Genomic DNA, 21,616 nt, shown 5'->3' on the forward strand with positions numbered 1-21,616 from the left:
CACACACACACACACACACACACACACACCGTCACACCTAAGGCTTGCAGATGGAGGGACATCTGTGTGCACGGTTTGCAACGAGAGTTGATGGCTTTTACAAGGGTGCCACTGTTTTTTATTGGCCATAATGCCACAACACACCAGTTGAAATCTTTGAACACAACGACTGGAAACACTGCATCATTTGCACAACAATTATGCAATTGGGGGGATTCATAAAAGATAAAAGGTTGCACTTGTTTTATTTCAAATTAAGTAATTTAAAGTCAAACACAGTGACTTGCAAAAGTAATTTTTCTCACTCTATCAAAGCCAAACTTTAATCTATTTATTGGGATTTAAAGTGAAACGTCAACAAAAATAGCAGAAAATTGTAAAATAAAACAAAAATAAAAGTTGGTTTGAAAAGTGTGAAGAGCATGCACTTGTATTCAGTTAAATTTTACAGGTACTTTGCAAAAAAAAGGAGAGAAGGGGGCAAATCATCCATTAATCCAGACAGATTCAATGACATATTTCATTTTGATCCTATTTTTCAAACAATACGGTGAAGTTCAGCACTCAGTATTCAGCCAGCTTTAACTACGATACCCGAACGTCACCTCCTCACTAAATAGAGTTCATCTGTGTATACTTTAATCTCAGTACACATACTCTGGTTATGTAAAAGACCCCAGAAGTTTGGCAGATAGGGCAGGGAAAAAAGTTGTGGCGAAAAATAAGACAGAGTTGGGTTGGAAAAAAAATATGCCAAGCTTTACACATCTTGTTCAGCATGTCCAAACCATCTTCCTAAAATGGAAAGAGCAAACCTACCAAAACATGGCCATTTACCTAAACTGACAGGGCTGGCAGGAGAGCATTAGAGAAGCAGTCAAGAGGTTCATGATAATTCTGGAGGCGCTACAGAGATCCACAAAATATCATGTATGGTACTATTGGTGCATTCCATAAATCTGGACTTTCAGGAAGAGTGCTAAAAAAAATCACCCATTTTCTGTTGGGAAAAGCTGCTGAGGTAGAACACTGTCACTGCGTCTAAACCTTAACACACCATCTCCATTGGGATGCATGGTGATGATGGTATTAGGCTTTGGGGATTCCTTTCTCAGCAGAGACAGAGAAGCTGGTCAAAGCTAATGGGAAGATGGACAGAGCTAAATAATATTCATCCTGTTAGAGGTTGCAAAGAACAAGAATGGAACAAGAATGGATGCTTACGTTCTAGCTGATTTAAACCATTCTACAACAGAATGGTTTAAATCAGATCAAGTCAATTAGCTAGAACTGACTCAGTTGGTATCAGTGTTGCCTCAGAGCAAGAAAAACTGGGTTCAAGTCCCTGTCATTATGCATGGAGTTGCATGTTCTCGCTGTGCATGAGTGGGTTCTTTCCAGGTAGTCTGGTTTCCTCCCACAGTCCAAAGTCATGACTTGTAAGTTGATTGTAATATTTCTCTATTGCATTTGGGAGAAAGAGTGTGTGTGTACGGTTGTTTGTATTGTGTGTCTCTGTGTGGCCCTGTGATGGACTGGTGACCCCGCCTCTTGCCCGATAACCACTGGAGATAAGCACCAGCTCCCCTGTCACCCTTGGAGAATAGGTGAGATGAATGTACGGGCGGGAGGAAAACCAAAGTGCACAGTTCAATCCATTCCCATGATGTACAAATCTGCAGCAAGTGCAGCAAAAGTTGGTCCCTAACATATGCATGCCACACTTAAGAATTGTATTTGTTAAAGTTTTGAAAGAGTGAAATCTTGCTTCCATGTCGACAAAAGAGGAGTACAGTCCTCTTTTGCTTTTGAGTCGTTAAACTAATAAATGTTTTGTCTTTTCATTTAACAACTGAGAATCTGACATGCTTGCTCACCTTTTTCTCACTGCAACAGTTTTCAGAAACAATAGCATTAATGCTTTCATTTCATAAATTATTTTAACCAAACATCTGCTTCTAACAGATGGAAATGTGAACTAAATCTTCCCCTCTGGACCAACAGTAATGTCTGCTAGCCAGATGCACCATATGTTGGTACCACTAAACATCTCTTAAGGTTATATAGCACAGAGAATTTATGTTTAGAATATCAATGGAATATTGAGCAAATTAAAAACATTGAGATCTACAGATTGGCACATGCTACTTTTGCATGGCATGAATTGCTTATTGTAATGCCGGAATGTTTTGTAAGCCCCTAAAATGTAATTTCAGCTCTAAATGTGCTCCCTGTTAGCTAAAGCTTAAGCATCAATGGAAAATATCCCAGTCAATAATGATGACAGAGCTCTCCAAGGAACTGCGACAGAATGCAAACACATGACTTTCATTTATCAGTTCAACTTTCATCACCAGCCAAACAGTGGCAGAACAGTGCTGCCAAAACTCTACTCTCTATAGACTGTGTTTTATGTTACCTAGTGTCAATCATTCTCAAGACATTTATGCAAATGGGCCCGGCTTTGCACGAACTCTGCATCACGTACCAACTGCATGCTTGCAGGTCAGCTTCCCTTCACAAAGCCTCGTTTGATCCACTCTCAAGCATTCCCTACAGGGCCGGCTAAACTTTGGCTCTCGGCAGGCTTATAGCCGGCTGCGGAACGTGGATGTTTTCATGAGTTAGAGCCGCTGCAAGGTGGAAGCAGTGGTGAGACCGTCTGAGCAGTCAGACATAACACCCGGCTGCCTGAAAGGTAACACTCCTAACAGCACTGTGTGATTCCAGCTGCTTCAGCTTTTATGATGAGTAAGAATGCCTGCAGCTTTCAGGACATGCTGCACATTATTATTCATAGTTTGCCAATATTTTCAAGTTGCCTAGTTTGTGCCTCCCTGCAATCTGTTCAATATCCAGCCTAGGAAGAAGAGCTGGAATGAGGTCATGGTCTGCTGCAGATTGGACTTTCTCTTTGAACATCAGAGATTCCTGATGAGGGTAAAATTCATCACAAACATCCCAAGCCTCTTGGAGCATCTAACCTTTACAAATGCTAGAAGGATCGTGGGTGCTGTTAAGTGTTTCAGTTTAAATGTATATATATCTTCAAATGGAATAACTGGGATTTCAGAAACTGTTACCATATAAGAATAAAATTAGATGAGAGGACCAACACTCTATAATTCCTCTTTACTTACTGCCCCACTTAAAGAACAAGTCAATGCTGTAAAAGTTGTAAATGCATCCATTAATTAATTTAGGGATCATTTTGTGCTTCCATGCAACGTGTTCTTTAAACATCTTAAAATTAAACTGTTTTACTCCAGTTTTGATCCAAAATGTTTGCAAAGATTCAGCTGAATAAACCACAAAATGTCTGCAGCAATGTTCCTTTTAACAGTGGAGAAAATTCCCCATAATGCACAGCACCATGTCTGGTGAAAATTAACACAGCGTATCGGCACAAAAAGCTCACACCAACCGCCTGGTGTGGTGGCAAAGGGGTGATAATTTTGATTTTAAATTTTATTTTGTAGCCACTGGACCTTGGCAGCTTTCAGTCGGTTAACTGACCATGAACTCTCTATGCCAAAGTATTATAGATTAATCAAAGTGCTGCAGCGGCCCAGTCAAAGTCCAGACCTCAGCCTGGATCAAATGTTTTGCTAGAAACGGATGACTTCAGGTCACAGCTAATGGTGCTGTTGAATTATGATGTGCACGATGGGAAAGAATTAGTTTTTTTCATCACTAGACGTGGCCTGGGCTTCAACCTGCGTTTCTGCGTGAATCAAATCTTACTCGGTAAACAGGCTTACATGTTTGCCCTTCTATAATTTATTTGAGTCATTTTTTAAATACATCTTTCTCTTCAAACATTTGTCTATTTATTCTTTTTTTAACAAATTGTTGCAAATAAGAGGAAATGAAAGAGTCTTGATGTCCATTTAATAAGTATAAACTCTAAAAATAGAATCAGGAAACTCCTTATCCCAGAGTCCACTTGTGAGTTTCTGTGGATTATGTTGTGGAGCTGTCAGCATTTTCCCCTAATCATCTGAATCATGTAGGATATTTCACACAGTCAAAAAAAAAAAGGAAAAAAAAAAAAGGAAACTTAAGTACCCTTCGATTCTGCGCCGGCATGACCTGTTGGATTTCAAAAGTTTGATGATGAATGAGCTCTATAGATTTTACTGCACAGGACGACTGAGCTCCAGACAGGGTTTTAAATACCTTAAATAAGATGGGGACAAAGCTTTCTTTCTTCCGTGTTTAAAGAGATTGGGTTCCCTGGACCCACCCCTGAGGCCCCACGGCTCGGCTACAGAAGGTAGCACACAGACAAATCCCAGCAGTGCAAGGCCTCCATCAGAAGGTCTGCTAACAGGCGTCATACCATTGAAATACGAAGCTTCACTTCTGCTTGATTTAATTCAACAGATGAGTGCTGCCTTAGCGTGCAGCATCAACATAAAAACACATCGGTAACAGTTTCTACTGGGATTTTTAAAGTTGTTTGAAAGCCTCAGCTCAATGTAAGGCTCGGATTAAAGGGTTTAAAGCATTCAGCTTCTGAAACAAACATCCAGAAAACTGCAAAACAGCTGAAACACGTGCACCAAGGCTCCAGTTCTTAAATCCACTGGATGAGTTACTTTCAGCGGATTTTAATTCTTCGCAGCAGTGTAGCCGCGTCCGCAGTGTTTGAGCAGCGGACTGCGCATGTTACAGTCTAATTAACTTCTGCGTCGTCATTTATTTCCTCATGATAAACTGCCGGCTCCTCCAATGGATAAACACAACGTTGCATTCTCTTTAGTTTTCTCTGGTCTGTGATGGAGACTTGAATTTAACGAGCCATTTCAACCAAAGGTTTTGAATGGGCTTCCTAACCAGACGCTCCAAAGCGTTATTTAACAATATGAGGTGTTGTTTAATTTATTTTAAACATTGTATTTTCATACATTTATGCTAGTGCTGCCCAAGTCTAGTTTTCCAGAGCTACCATCTGCAACTTTAGATGCATTCCTTCTCTAACACACCTGGATCATTGACTCATTATAAGCCTCTGCAGAACTGAGTTGCTGCTGATGAGAGAAGTCAACCTTTAGTCTGGGGTGTGTTTTAGCAGGGATGCATCTAAAAGTTGCAGTCTGGAGGACTGGACCTGGGAACACCTGATTTGTACCGTCAATGTGGCCCGTTGAGGGTGACCAATATGCTGAAGTGGCCCTCAGTGAAATTGAGTTTGACATCCCTGCTTTAAATCAATGCTAAAAACCCACCTGCTTATTTGATGTGCATTGATGATTCTGATGATGGCATTTGACAAAATGTAATATCTATTACTTGCTTCACAATTGGCGTCTTATCTGATGTTTTTTATGAATCAATCACATTCATTTGTGTAGCACATTTCAGCAACATGGCAGTTCAATGTGCTTCACATCATGAAAGCATAAAAAACATCATTAACATATCATATATTCAACAGCTGTGAAAACCAGCAACAGACATCACGTTTTGTCAAGTGTCATCATTAAAATTATCAATGCACACAAAGAGGTTTATGCTTAATGTACTTTGAACTGCCTTGTTTCTGTTATACAAATACACTTTAATTTGAAATTAAAGGAAAGGTTGCAGACCCAATGCACGAGAAATTATAACATTATAACATATTGCCTGCATTGTAGTATAATTCTAACAATTGTTATTTTTGCTGGTTCTTGAAAATGTAAATGCACACTGGTAGCAACATCAGTTTTTTTTTTTTTTTCCTTTTTATATACAGACAGTCCACAGATCTGTAGATTGTGGTTGTTTGCACTTCAAATTTACAAATTGACCTTGGCAGCAGTGAAGCGCAGCCTGAACAAACCCAGAGCCAAAGCAAACGAAGGCCTGGCTAAGTAATTCTCCACACTTCAAAGAGCCTTCTGCATGTTCAGTGTGATCAAAAGCAGAGTGCTAAAAAGTTTCCTATGTCCGTACTCAACTAATGGGTGTCACTTTGCTTTGATGAAAGCATCACAGGAATTAGAGAATGCAGCAAATATTAAAGGCGAACTAAGAAGGGAAAATGGAAAGGAGAGTAATTGTCTGAAGGTATAATACCATGTAATGGATAGTGAACCATTTAAATTAAGATGCTTAAATCATTCAAATTTGTAAATTATTTAAAGGATGTTGCAGATTGTTTAATAATATTTGTCTGTTTTGATTAGCACTTGTGGCTTGTATTTTGTTTTGTTTAACTGTATTTGCACTTTGTAAAGTTTATTTTTTGTGTGTGTTATGTACCTCACGGGCTGCCGTAGCTAAATGAGGGCAGGCCTATAAAAGCTGGCAGAATCATTGCACCTATGAACGACTTGAATGAACTGTCAAACAATTTCAACACTTAGCGTTCCCCGGTGAAAGCAGCGAGGTACGTTTTTTTTATTTTGTTGTTTTTTGTGTTGTAAGTATATGTTTATATTCTAATATTTGTATATCTGTTTAGTTTTCACGGTGACTGAAGTAATCAAGGTGACTATGACTATGGTGATCAAGATGATTGAGTTGACCGATGATCATCAAAGAAAATAAAAAAAAACCTTGAAAATCACCCGCCGAGACTGCGCAATATTAATTCAAGTGCTGCGGAGCTGCTGCAGTGAAAACTCGAAGCTTCCGTGTGTCGCCTTTCTTTGGCGGTGAGACGTTTGGATCGGACATCGGCCGAAGTCCGACGCTGCTTCGGAGTCGACGCCACCATGAGGAGCTGTCTTCGCGGTGGATCCAAGTTTGCATCAGAAACTGATTCCAACAGATGATGATCTCTGGCTCGGTGAGAAATTGACTGATCAAACAACGCGGAAACAACTTGGAGATGACGTCACGTGACTGTTATTGGCGTTTATGAAATTACGCCGAATTACTTAAAAGGTAACTGGACTACTTAAAAAAAAAAAAAAATGGAATGGTGTGTTTTACAAGTAATTTTGAATGTGGGTTTAATTTCACCTCAACTTAAACATCTGGCTGGCAAAATGCCTGCTTTACAAGACTGTGAAGTAGGTTTACTCATTGGGTTTGACTGTCCTTCTGCTTTGGCTCCYTTGGAAGTTGTTGTTGGTGGGGAAAATGAACCTTTTGCTCAGAAAACTGCTCTGGGTTGGAGTATAATTGGGGCAGCTAATCCACATTTAGATCGGCAAGGTAACCAAAGATTTGTACACAGAGTGATGGTGAAAGAAATGCCAGCTCCACTAACTTCTGATGTTTTAAAGGCTWTGGAGTTGGATTTCAATGAAAAGGGCCCAGAAGGAAAATGTGTTTCTCAAGATGACATTCGGTTTATACAACTTCTGAGTGAAAATATTACAAAGAAAGATGATGGCCATTTGGAGATGCCTTTTCCGTCTAAAACACCCTGCCTTCCTGTGTTGCCAAATAATAAGAAGCTTGCTACAGTTCGTTTACAACATCTGAAGAGAAGGTTAAAGAGAAATGATCAGTTCTACAATCATTACAAAACATTTATGGAGTCTGTGATGCTGAACTGGCTCCTGAGGCAAATGCCAATGATTGTGTGTGGTACTTACCTCATCATGGGGTGTATCATTAAAAGAAACCAGATAAGTTGACAGTAGTGTTTGACTGCTCAGCTAAATTTCGTGGAACCTCTTTGAACGATACCTTGTTGACTGGTCCAGATTTGATAAACTCTTTAATTGGAATCCTTCTGCGCTTCAGAAAAGAAGCTGTTGCTATTATTTGTGACATTGAAAGGATGTTCCACCAGTTTTATGTTGCATCAAAGCATCATTGTTACCTCAGGTTCTTATGGTGGGAGCAAGGAGATTTGGAGAGCGAGCCTAAAGAGTATCAAATGAAGGTTCACCTTTTTGGTGCTGCCTCCTCTCCAGGCTGTGCTAATTTTGGTTTGAAATATTTGGCACAACAGCAGAAATCAAAGTTTCCAGCTGCAGCAGCATTTGTGGAGAATTTTATGTTGATGATGGGTTAATAAGCGTCCCTACAGCTAATGATGCCACCAAACTAATAACTGAAGCACAGAACCTTGAACCTTTAACTCCTAATAATTTGCTTCAAATGAAATATGAGTCTGCCCTGCCTCCAGCAGGAACATTTGTGAGGGAAGATATTTATTCCTCAACGTTGGCGCAGTGTACAGTTTCTAGTTGAACAGTTTTGGAGTCGGTGGAAGAAAAGATATCTCCATTAGACAAAAGTGGCATGTAATTCGGCGCAATCTTAAAGTAAATGATGTTGTAATTGTCAAAGAGGATTTTCTCCCAAGAAATAGGCGGCTGTTGGGTCGTGTTGTGGAAACAATTACTGATAGTGATGGCTTGGTTAGAAGAGTGAAGTTGAGAACAAACATCAGGAAGGGATATTATCTCAAAGAGTTCAGTGATAGACCGGTGCAAACATTGGTGTTATTGGAAAGTGACTTGTAAACTGAATGTACACAGATGGGTATGTTTAAACAATCTGCATGGTTTAAGGAAAACTATAAAAATAATGCATTTTTTTTTTTTTTTTTTTTTGGTAATATGTGCATTATTGGTGGGAGTGTAATGGATAGTGAACCATTTAAATTAAGTTGCTTAAATCATTTAAATTTGTAAATTATTTAAAGGATGTTGCAGATTGTTTAATAATATTTGTCTGTTTTGATTAGCACTGGTGGCTTGTATTTTGTCTAACTCTATTTGCACTTTGTAAAGTTTATTTTTTGTGTGTGTTATGTACCTCACGGGCTGCCGTAGCTAAATGAGGGCAGGCCCTATAAAAGCTGGCAGAATCATTGTACCTATGAACTGTCAAAAGTGCTTGGCACTATCAACACTTGGCGTTCCCTGGTGAAAGCAGCGAGGTACGTTTATTTTGTGTTGTGTGTTGTAAGTTTGCTTATATTCTAATATTTGTATATCTGTTTAGTTTTTAAGGTGACTATGACTATGGTGATCAAGATGACTGAGTTGACCGATCATCAAAGAAAATAAACAAACCTTAAATCACCCGTCGAGACTACGCAAAATTAATTCAAGTGCTGGGGAGCTGCTACATACCATGCAAAAGAGAAAGTGAACTTTTCTCACATTTTGTCAGGTTGCAACTACAAATTTTATTGTTTAATGGGGATTTTATGTGACACACCAACAACAAACGGCACATAATTGTGAAGTAAGAAGCAATATTTAACCCATTTTACTCGAATACATCTAAATGAAATGCATTGCAGCTGTGTAAACAGAGATCATCAGTAACCATCCCAGACTAATGGTTGCCCATTAGCTGTAAAATTAACTTGTCTGTTTATCCCTCCACAATAAAACAACTTCCTAAAAACAAAGTCTAACTTCTTTCTCTAAGTCCCTTGAGTTGAGAGAAATTTGTAGTACCTGACAGTTATGGAAGCGTGGAACAAAGACATATTTAAAAGTCATTAGAGTATGTTTATATAAAGTTTACCACAACTTTGACCAGATGACAATAAGAGGCTGAATATCACAAGTCAGAAAACTACACTCCCCATCCTCATGAATATGTTCAGAAAGTGTCTATATGGAGATGCTTTTCTTCAGCAGCAACAGAAAAGACGGATTGGAAGATGGATAGAGATAAATTAATGTTAATTCTGAAGGAAAACCTATAAGAAGCTACAAAAGAGAAGTTGGTATTATTACAGGAAAATACTGTTCTGGAAATAATTGACTCAAAGGCTGAATATAAAACTGTCAGTTTTTCAGGTGTTTATTGTAAAAGAATAAAGAAAAGCTAGGCTTAAAGCTTTATTGTTTTCATTCCACTTGACAATTATGTGCTAAACTGTGTTGCTCCATCACATAAAACCACAAAGAATTACACTGAATTATGTGCTTAAACCCTGACAAAGTGTGAAAAGGTTCAAGGGGTGTTCTTATTTTGTAAGACACTCAAGACAAACTTGTCACCTATGCATGTGATTCACTTACCCTGGGGCCCCTTTTTCCTGGGATTCCTGGCAATCCTGGAAATCCTTGGGGACCCTGAAAGGAAAAGATTTAAAAATAGTCAAGAGTCAAAATGAATCAGGGCTATGAATACAAAAGACAAAATTAAAGATACAGCCTTTAGACATGTCAGGAGAGAAGCACAGAAAGAAGGCACACACTCTTTGAGTGACATTCACTCAGTTAAATACATTTTTTCCACTTTATCACGTTTGAAGTTAGGTGTTACTTGCAGTCACTGTGTTGTTCCATGTGTGAGGATTTCCTATTAAAAGATGATACAGGCCCTCATTCAACCAACATTGTTTCAACACTGCATAGACTGTAAGTCTGAGTCACTGCACTGGCAGGGAGGTTGCTGCTGGTTCCAGCCACAACCAATCACATTAATTACAAGCATCAGCTAGCTTTAAAACAATTTCACACATGGATTAACAAAGCTCCGAAAGGTCACATTTAATGAGGGGTCAAGTCTGTGGAACCTGATTTTGTTTGATATCTTGGGATTTTAAGTTACTTTCTCACAGCTGAAGCAGTTAAACAAAAAAGAAGAAAACAGGCCCAAGAACAACTCGATGGCGTCTTCTGGGTTTATGTAATAATCCCAAACACACTGACTTTTACATCTGTTGGAAAGAAATCCATGTTTGATTATAATTAACCAGCAAATAGTCTAACAAGCCAGAAGGCTTTTTAGCAAACTTTAGGTCCTGTCGATTGCAACCATCAGGCGATCCACACGTGATAAGTAGTTTAAGCTTCAGTCACTAATCAGGTCAGAGCCAAGTCACGGCTTCAGCCGAATTTCCTAAGAACTTAACCAAACTTTTACATTTTGCATCCTTAAGCATTTACAGTATACGCTTGTAAGCGCCTGAGTAGGTGACCTTTTATCTTGCAAGAAAAACTTTGACAATTCAGACGAGAACTTTGGAGGTCAACTGGCATGAACTTGTCTGCAGATCAATTATATATTCAACAATGGTCGGTGGGGTTACTATAGACTGTACATGACTTTGCACATTGTTGACAATGCAAGATAAGTTAATACCTCAAACTTCACTGCAAAGTTGATGGTGTCATTTGAAGGGCAGGATTCAGGTTTTCCAGCAGAATATTGCTCAAGGTTTTGATACCTCCAGCTTGTCGCACCTCTATACGTACTTCTCAAATGAGCAAGCAAGACAAACTCAGAAATGCACACAATCGAAAAGAAAACCAGAATTATTAGATGTTTTTGTATTTCATTGCTCATTGACCCTGTTCTGATTCTTGCATAACTATTGGAATCAGTTCTGATGATGGATGCAATCAGTATTGGATCTTTCACTCTGCATGCACTGCTTTCTGTTGCAACATCAACGTTGCAGACAGTTGGAGCTGAAGTCACTCTTCAATTGCATCTGACAGCATAATCCAGCCTTCACTTCACGGATTCAGTCTTGTAGTGGCCTGGCAGTTTCACATGTGTATCTGCTCCAACACAACTAATTCCAATGGGCCAACAAACTCTTTACAATTTTAGAGTTCTGCAGAGGTCTGCTAATTCATCCTCATTTGATTCAGATGTTGACCCAGGGAAAGGATGAAAACATGCAGGATACCAGTCCTTGAGAAGTGATGTTGGACACATATGGGTAGTGATTTTTCTCCTTTTTAGGATTGGTTAAGACTTTTAGGAAGTCCTAACCAGACTGCCAAAAAGTCTCATGATACAAAAGTGTCATAGTATGCTTGACAAAATGAAGTCTGTTTTCAAAGTGTTGTCATCATGTGACCTAAGTGACATAAGTGTAAGCTATTATGAGCCCCAAACGTGACAGTAAGTACTTACTACATGACATTTTGCATTAATGTTTTTGGCTTTTATTTTGGCGTAAAAAAGGAAGTCCTGATATGTTGACAGAGTTAACGATTAAAGACTTTTAGTTGGACTTGCAGAAAATACTAAGTTAATTTAGCATCTAAAAAAAAAAGCCTGACTTCTTTTACATCTTTTATCAGACAGCATTTAGGACAAAATAAACGACAGCCTTAACTTATTTATCTGCAGTTAAAAACTGAAAATAACAGCACTCAGTAGACCTTAGTGAACTAATTGTTGATTGTTGATGCTATTGGAGATTAATGAAATCTTTTTGAAGAAAAAAGGAGCATGTTCAATGTATCTCAGACAATTACACCACCTTACCACTGAACATAGCATAATCAAAAATAATGTATGGAGAAGGAAAACCTTGACTGGATGAGTCTACAATACATTCTCCCACAGTTACTTTGATTGTTATAGCAACAGATTTGTGTTGTTGTTTTTTCTTATAAATTTCTTGAAGTGGAACAACAAGGGGTGTAGCTGTAATAAATTCACAAATGTGTGTCCATAGTAGATTAAAAAAAAAAACTTTTAAATCACTGCTCAGTCAATGATGGACATGCTTAGATGAGGAGCTTTCTTATACATGAGGTGCCACACATGTTCTTTACTTCAATGACATGTTCAGATGTCTTCTCAAACTTGAAGTGGGGCTAAAATAAATATATTGCATTCCCCAACAAAACATGTAGTTGTGATTTAGTAATTAAAAGTTTCAAGAAACTTTGGTTAATTTGAGCAAGAAATGTAGCTAAGTTTATTTTAAATTGTCAAAGATGTTAACAGTGACACCTATAATTGTAAAGACATTATTTCAAACATAAAATTTTTTACTTTTATTCTAAAATTTACAGGGTGAGATTGTGCTTTTATGACATTGTCAGATTTGCCAGAGGAAGGAACTTTACGCCCTCAACACAAAGTTTTAATAGTTGAAAGCGTAGTAGTGTTTTATCCCTTAATCTGTTTTAACCCATTCCAGAGGTTGGCGTAAGAAGTAACACATCGCCTCGGAAAAATCTTACACCTCACTGCACACACTAAGTGAGCTTCAAAATGCGATCATTGCACAGCTGTTGAAAGGAATGATCACCCAATAATGAGCACCAAAGTGGTGTGGACTGAGAGCACCTAAGACCTCACACATGCATGACTGGCAACTTGGAAAATAAACAAAGACTGGGGCAAGTGGAAAACTCTCTACCATTCCCATTAGCCACACTGTCAAGATCACTTCACCACACACTCTAGTGGTTTTATAATCCAAGCTTTCACCTATTTCAGATACAGGCAATGAATGAACAAAAAAAACAACAACACAGCAACATTGAAACAACAACCTGCTCACTTTATCCATGACTGTGACCCTGAAAAGTTCAAAACAAAACTCTGGATTTGCTACAGTTCGAACACCTCGTTTCATTTCTTCCAGCTGGACTTTATCACACCAAACACGTGCACATCAATTCAGAGATTTCTGACACACATTTGTTTGACCACTCACCGGTGGTCCTGGTTCTCCCTTTAGCCCAGGTGGTCCAGCCAGCAGTGAGAACTGGGTTGGCTCCAGGTCAAATGTCTGAAAGCCATCTGTTGCAACTGGAGTCACCGCAGGGAGTGCGGTTGGTTTGAAATCGCTGGTCACTTCTGGCTCAGGTTTCTTTGGAGCTACTGTGGTCAGTTCCTTTTCATGGGGAACGTACGCCTGAGTGGAAAAGGCCGTGGTCCTGAGATTTGCCGACAGTCTGACGGAGACAGGCAGAAGTAAACTTTTCCCAGAAGCTCCAGAAGACTCACTATCCCTCTGATTTGTGTTTTTGACGAAGTTTTTCTGATCCGGTAGATTTATGATCCGAAGAGATGCGGTAACAGTCTGAGATGAAAATTTGGGCGGGTTTTCCAATCCAACATTAGATGGTGGAGAAATAGACACAACAGCATATTCTGTAGCTAAAGATCTCTTCGTCAGTGATGGCGAAGTTGTATGAGTTAAAGTAATATCCGGGTCTGAGAATAGAGGTAGCATGGGTGGAAAAACGGGCCGATATGTGTCAGCTTCTCTGCAGTGTTTCTTAATGTGATCACAATAGTTATGAGCTGCCTCAGCCGAGGGATAAATGTCAAACTGACAGATTGCACCTTCAAACGGCACTGAGTTGTGGCTCATTTTGCCCAGCAGGAAGGAGCCCTCTGGATCCAGGCGCTGGTCCTTTTTCGAGGACCAATTTCCATGTAAGCTCTTCTCACCACAGGATGTGTGCAAAAATACCTGACGGTCTCGTATAGCCACAGCAAAATTATGCCACCGTCCATCGTAGACGTCGTAGTCAAAACTCACAGAGTTCTTGTGCCCCACGTGTACAAAAACATTCCCCGGTGTGAACTGTACTCCGAGCTGAACTTTCTTTCTTTTAGATAGAACAGAGAAAAGGAAGGCGCTGTTGAAGCGATGAGCAGAGAGGCTGAGGATCAGGGAGAGGTTGCTGGTGTCGTAGCTAGCAGGGATGATGGTGCGGAGCGGCACCTGGAGGCGGGCGCTCGGAGTGAGGATGAAGCCGGACTTAACGGGGATGACACCGGCGGGAATGGAGCGAGTCCCCGTTGGTGGTGGCACACCCGGCCTTCGCCCGAAAAGCCCCAGCTGCTGCAAAACATCCACATCTGTAATAAAAACAGGAGAGAAGTCATTGTGTTTTGGGTGGGATTTGAAAGATGCACTGCTGTCATTTTTTAATTCCCAGTTTCATCTCTTTGATGGAGGCTCAACCTAGATACGTACAAAACGACTCCATATACTGCATTGCACTGTGGGAGACGTTCAAAGAAAAAAAGTGAGTGAAACTCTTCAATCAGTCTTCCACTCCAGTGATCTGCATCAAAGCATGAACTGAACAAAATTAAAAAAGCAGGAACTGAAGTGATATTTAAAGTGTCGTGAAGCAATACTGGGAATTTACCTTTTCAAAGCCAGACTAATTGAAAACCCGAAGCAAAGAGACTGCATTAAAGTCTCCGCATATGGGGTCATACATCATTTGCTTTAGGGGGTTGCTGGATATTATGTAATCCTTACATCAAGACTTAATTAGGACAATCTCAGCAAACAGAAGCTGAACAGTTCCCCGGAGGGGATGGTTGTGGGAATGTAAGGTGCATAGCTAGAAATGTTATCTGGTAATGTCTGCTGATTAAAGATGATTCCTCTGACGGGAGCCTGTGCTCAGAAACATACTGCAGTGCTTGCCGCAGGTTTTAATTGCTACTTGCATCTCATGGGAGGAAAAAGTGAGTAATGTTCGCACCTTGCTGTGCTGTGTGCACGGTGTATTGCTCCAAATTGGATTCACACCTTTGAGGAAGAGCTTAATTAAACCCACATTTCAGTTTAAAAGGAGGCAGACTTTGTTTTTGCTGCATTCCAGATAGCATGTCTGTTCTTAAAGCAACTACATCCTGTAGCATGGACAAGAAAACTGTAGTACGAAAGAATATAGAGTTAAAATCAGAAATCCAGCTACACCATGCAGTCATTATGGGCAGAAATTATTTTAACAAGTGTCTGAACTTGAACATTAACTGAATGAATATACAACAAACGGCTTCAGTGATTCATTTTTACAGAACTAGGTGCACAACTTCGAATTTATTGTGGATTTCCTCTATTCCATATGCAGTCTCAAATATATCCATACACCTCTGCTAAAAGACATTGTGCTTTCAGGGTTAACACCTGTGCATTCTTGTAGCCATCTCTACCTTTTTGGACCGATAAAGTTGCTTGTGTTGCTATTATTCCACCCTAGAGAAAAATGATTCAAGTAAATAATTCAAAGATCAAAACTAACTTTGATGACAGGAAGCATCAGGCCAGAACTATTTGTGGTTTCTCAAATTGCTTTTCAGCCCTCATGAATTATAAAAAAAGAAAACAGGTTTTAGCCCTCTGTCTAAAAACAAACACAATGTGAGGGCAAAACTGATCTTTGTGGCTTTAAAAACTCATTAGGACATTTTCCATTACCGACTCGTCTCTGTCTTAGGTCACACTTGCAGTCATTTGTATTACAAAAGGTTTAAATATACAAGAGAAAACCACTGCACAATCTAAAACAGCTTATTGAGTATTTAGGTCCTACACACACACACTGGATGTTATAAAAACAGACAGATATGTGCTAGATTGAATTAAACTGCTGAATAATAAATTCCTGCTCAGCAGAAGAAAAATAAGAATAGACACACATCCTGTTAGGAGGAGGGAAACCCTGCTCAGTTTGCAGAGGCAGCGGGAGATCAGCCAGACTTGAAAACTCAGGCAAAGAGAAAAAAAAAATAGAGAAAATCCCTGACATCCCATAAAAAGACCATGTACAGTCAATTTCTAAAGCAGCACTGATTTGAATTGTTAATAAGGTATGAGAAAGCAAAATTGCTGTTTGATTGTGTGGTGTGTTTTCTCAGGGTTCTCTGCACATCATGTTTTAATCTGAGTGGGTAGGCGGGCTGCCTGCAGCTCTTGGTCACCTCCTGATGAGCAGAACAAAAATAACAAAGTATTAAGTGCATAAAAATTTGATGCAAAGACAAGTTCAGCAAGAAAGAAAGTAACTAAATCAGAAAGAAAAACTTATACAGAAGAACAGCCACTGAGTCAGTCTATTCCCCTGTACTCAGTGCAGCCTTTACAGTTTCTCCCTGCATGTACGAGAGGAAAATAAAAGAAATTGTTCCGTTAGGGGGCTGAACAGGGGAACAGCTGGAAGCATTGTTGCTTTGCAGCAAGAAGTTTGAATCCTGCTCTGGGGTCTTAGTGACTGGAGTTTGCATGTGTAGAAATGATCAGAGGAACCATATATTTCATATGGTCTTCGAACACCAGGGTTACAAGTCTGGACCTGTTACTGTGGTAACTCAATCTTGGATGAGTGAAAGAATATGGATGAATGAAAAGAAAACTATCGAGTAATAAAGTACGGTAAGTGTTCTCCATGTTTAAATGTTTTTTTCTTTTATATTTGATAATGAAGTGTCAAGTTTTGAATTATTTTAATGAGATGGCAGAGTGACTTATCTGACTATATGAATTATAATGTAGCAACGTTCAGCCCCTGCCCTACTTGTTGCTGTGCACTGCTGAGTCAGATGGTTGATACAGTGTTCCTTTACTTTCCCCCCACTTAACAACAGTTGGAAATATAATAATTTAAAAAAATTTCAGCATATTCTTATTTTATAAACGTTGCAATATGCAAGTTTACTTGTACACCCTGACAACATCTACGCATAATATAAAAAAACTAATAATCAATAAATTACATTATTTTGATGCAGCATGAACTTTTGTTGCTATGTTATTATATTAAAAAAAGGGATTCAATCTTCTCACATGTTTTAATTTAAAACATCTGTGCAAGTCGTTACATACTGTGAAACTCTGGCATTCAGGTTAGAAAATCGCTAGAATCTCTTTCTGATCCACATGTGAGTAAGACTCACATATCAGACATTCCTCTGCATGAATCCAGGATATTCAGCCTTCACACATGCTACTATGTAATGTTTTTAGTCAAAAAGACAAGAACCTTCAACTCAGATTAACTTAACTATATTGCATTGAGTTTTCAAAACCCTGGATAGTTCCAAACATTTTTTACCCTGTTAATCATCTCAGCACTAAAAAATGGAATAATAAAGTTCTGATTTAAAACTAAGGCTCTTTTTAAATAACTAGCTACGTTCCAAGAACTTTCTGCCCTTTACTTTTATTAGCAGATGTTTTTTGTTAATTTCTATAAGCCACACAGGAATCAGTCATCAAAATTCAAGGAGAAAAAAATTATAGAAAGAACGTTTTAAAACGAAATATAAAAAATATAAAATATTTTGTCAGATTAAAAAAAGTTAGTTTTTTTTTACTTAAAAGTTATGCAACATACTTGCAAAGGATTCAAAACAAGGTTGAAGTTCGTTAAAAATTTGGGATGCAAAAAGAGAACTGCTGACATCAGAGTGCATCACATAGCAACATAAATGTAGCTAAAGTGGTTTGGTAAGACAGACTTTCTAAAAGAATAATGCAGGCCACTAATTATGCTTATCACCCCGATATAATTAAAATATACGACAATTTGAATCAAGTTGACTTCTTCTACGTATATCCTAAGTTTTTATTCTGTACCACATAAATAGTTCAAACTTTACCTGTTCAGTATGTTAAAGCTCAATCCACTGAAGGCATCCCACATTTTTAATTCTTTATTTCTCACATTTCAGATATCACCAGATAAACAGTGTGTAGGAATAAAAACCTTACTTCTGCATCTTTCTCCTCGGTTTTCTTACCTTGTGCTTGTGCAAACCTCACAGAACAGATGGAAACCACTACGGTCCAAAGAATCAGAGCTCTCCTAAAAACAAGGACAGAGAGGTTTGGAAAGCATCAAATTCATTCTTTAATCGTCCAAGTAAGTTTTTATATTTTCTCAAAGTTGTAGCTATAAAATTTTGTGGAAAAGTCTCAAAAAGTCTAAATTTTAGAGATTCGGATGTTTTTCATTTAAAAGCCTCATCAGCAGGACAGTGATATTTTAACTGTCACATTTACTTTTTTATTATTATTATTTGAAATATCGGACTGTAAAGTTAAATACAATGTGACCTGTATTCTCTAAACCTGATCATAAATTATATTTTTTACTCATTTTATTAAACACTGACATCTATTTATCTTTCTGTCTGACTAGATAAACTATTACATTGCTGTTCAGGCATTGGTACACCATTTTTGTCAATGCATAGTATTGGGATGTTATGTAAAAGACCAACATGAATTATTGCATTTAGGAGGAAGAAGGAATTATTTTCACATTTTTACAAATGTAAATGAAAAATGTGACATTTGTCTTCAGTCTTTTAAATCCTGAAATACAATTCAGGGCAACCTTTATACATCACCACATTAAGGAGATGGTGACTGCTTTTTGTATAATTTTTCTTTTTGCTTTTTATATAATTGTCATATGGCCAGTTGCCCAGGGCAGCAAGAGAAAGGGGGGTGCATAAGTGACACACGCATAAATGTGAACAGATGTGTTTTCCAATGCTTATGTGAATGAGCAATCAATATAGAGTTGGTACTTCTAAGCTGAGTAGGTGGTCCCAGCTTGGTGTTGAAAATTGTTCTAAAATGTTGAAGAGCTGGACCCAAATGCAGGAAGGAGGCAGGCGGGTGAAAATAAGGTTTTACGTACAAAAGGATGGATGTATCTAAAAATGTCAGGACACCAGTCCTCCCGGATGAGACACCCATAAATTACCACATACAGACACTTGAAGAAGTGTGCAAATTCTTGTCACACTTTTCAGATTTATTGTTTTTCTTCAATTGGGAATTCAGTGGAATTGTTTTTTTGTTGTTGTTTTTACTTCACAAATTGGTACCACTTTGCATTGGTCTACATAAAAACACAATCTAATACAATACTTAACACATTGTTTCACAAGTGTGAATATTTCTCTAAAGTGAAAACTAATTTAGACCAGCAAATCCCAATAAACATTCTCCCTGTAATCAGTTAACCACATCTTTACAGTGCGTGGTTTGGCATTTGTTTTTCCCATGAGAGATTTCCTATTGAGTAAACTGCATGTTGACATTAATCCAACATATTTAGACTGTACAGTATGAAAATCTAAACTATTGTCTGGATCATGTTGGATTTTTTTTGTAACACACTGATTAAGGGTTTAATTCAGTAGTTTTGCAGTGTGTTTGTTGAATGTGGAAGCTGTGGCAGGGAATCTTGAACATTTGTAGCCTTGCAGAGTCGGAACAATGTTTCTTCTCACCGGTTATCGATTTAAAAACCCGTTTAATAAACTTTACTTGCTAAACTAAACATAAATTAGCAGCAGAAACAGTGTGTGACCAAAACTCTTTTGTTCAACAACTTTAGAATGATGCAACATTTTGGCCTTATTAAAAAAACTAATAACCCCCCCTCCCTCCGGGACAGCCGGAGGGAGGCCAGCTGAGTGAGACGCACAGCGGGGATGAGAGGGGAAGAGGAAGGAGGAGATGATTACTGTCTCCGCCTCTCGCACATCTCCCACAAATCAGTCCCAGATCGTTTGGCAATTCATTCTGAAACAAGTTGAGGAGCAGTTCAGCTGAACGGCTCAGACTTTCATTGAACTGTGCAGAGAGAACAGGCGGAATAGTTTCCACACGTTTATCTGCAACTTATTAAAGTATCCCGCCTGCTCCACTTCATATCTGCATACAAATCTAAACTTCTCCTCAGCTCAGCAAGTACTTTCGCGAGCTTTTACATCGTTACACGCACATTACAAACAGCATCCCCCCCCCCTAAACGCTCGTTAGTTCAGACTCGGGTATGTTTAAGAAGACATTTAGGATTTCATCTTGAACCTTTTCAACCATGAAATGTATTAAAGGAAAGCGCTGATTTAGTCTGTCGACTCACCCCCCGACTCCAGTGGCTTTGCGTTTGGAGTTCGGGGCATTGTCCGACTCCATTACTTCATTCTTTCCCGGGAGATTTTATTATCCAGAGTACAGAGGAGGCAAAGTTTTTCCATCCCAGGTGTTCCTTGGGGAGCTGTGCGCAGAGCAAAAGCGCAAAAATAAAAAAATAAAAATAATAAACTAAAGTAAGAATTAAAAAAAAATAAACAAAGCTAGAATCAAACACTGATAATGCCGTTTGATGTCATTGTCGTGTCCTCATTTTCTCTGCAGTCTCCAAGAAGATGACTACTGGATTTGAAAAAAATAAAAAAGAGATGCTCCACCTGTGCGCTCTTCTATTTAGTTTTCCGTCTCTTCTCCATGCGTTCTGTAATACATCAACAACAGCAAGAATAAAAATGCTGTGCAGCTTTCCTGGCGATACAGGATGACGCGCAAGGATGAGTGTGTATGTGTGTGACGACTTTCCAAAATGAAAGTTTATTGTGCACTCAGGGAAATCTTGAGAACCGGGAGAAGGTGGGGGAGCTGGGGGAGGGGGCACCTCCCTCTGTCGCCCTCAGCTGACATCCAGGGAAACACACTTTGGAGCTGCAGCTGAAGGTGTGTCTTCGCAGCAAGCGGGACCCTCTCAGACTGCACGTGCTCAACTGCGATCAAATGTTCTTCCTTACTACGTGAATGTTACGTTTAAAACATGCACAGGGCCGCAGCAAGCATTCCAGAGGCACGTGCAAAAGCCCCCACAGTGCCCACCCACCACTGAAATTAAAGATAACTTCTTTTTTTTTCACTTTTTTTAGTGATAGTTACAGCATTTGAGTGATTTGGATGTGAAATCCTCAATTACCAGCCCCCAAGCAGCACTGCTTGGATGATGGATAGATAGTTTTCCATTGAACCAAGATGCTTGTTTCTGACAGAAAATAAGACGTGAATTCTCAAAAAATATAGCAATTTTGGACAAAATATGCGATTGTTATCTATACTTTTAAAACATCCTGTCATTTATCTGCATTTTGTTTTTACTGAGGTTATCTTTAGCTGATATTAAAAATGGGCTGCACAGTGGTGCAGTTGGTAGAGCTGTTGCCTTGCAGCAAGAAGGTTCTGGGTTCGATTCCCAGCCTGGGGTCTTTCTGCATGGAGTTTGCATGTTCTCCCTGTGCATGCGTGGATTTTCTCCGGGTACTCCGGTTTCCTCCCACAGTCCAAAAACATGACTGTCAGGTTAATTGGCCTCTCCAAATTGCCCCTAGGTATGAGTGGTTGTGTGTCCTGTGTGTCTCTGTGTTGCCC

The 21,616-nt window shown here is 39.0% G+C and overlaps 1 protein-coding gene across 2 annotated transcripts in view; it reads right to left on the reverse strand.

Moving 5' to 3' along the window:
- The window catches only part of col27a1b (collagen, type XXVII, alpha 1b), an 82,626-nt gene extending 61,767 nt beyond the window's left edge, over positions 1-20,859 (reverse strand). Inside the window, exons 1-5 of one of the 2 annotated variants that reach the window (XM_008417909.2) lie at positions 20,641-20,859; positions 20,313-20,447; positions 18,169-18,233; positions 13,331-14,487; positions 9,936-9,989 (exon numbers count right to left, since the gene is read on the reverse strand). In XM_008417909.2, coding sequence (XP_008416131.1) covers positions 9,936-9,989; positions 13,331-14,487; positions 18,169-18,233; positions 20,313-20,365 — 1,329 coding nt within the window. In that variant the 5' untranslated portion in view covers positions 20,366-20,447; positions 20,641-20,859. Of the gene's footprint in view, positions 1-9,935; positions 9,990-13,330; positions 14,488-18,168; positions 18,234-20,312 lie in introns of both variants that reach the window. The other variant, XM_008417908.2, reaches the window with a different exon arrangement.
- Between the last annotated feature and the right edge of the window lie 757 nt (positions 20,860-21,616).

Source organism: Poecilia reticulata, linkage group LG9 (assembly GCF_000633615.1).
Source record: "Poecilia reticulata strain Guanapo linkage group LG9, Guppy_female_1.0+MT, whole genome shotgun sequence".
Classification (NCBI taxonomy): domain Eukaryota; kingdom Metazoa; phylum Chordata; class Actinopteri; order Cyprinodontiformes; family Poeciliidae; genus Poecilia; species Poecilia reticulata.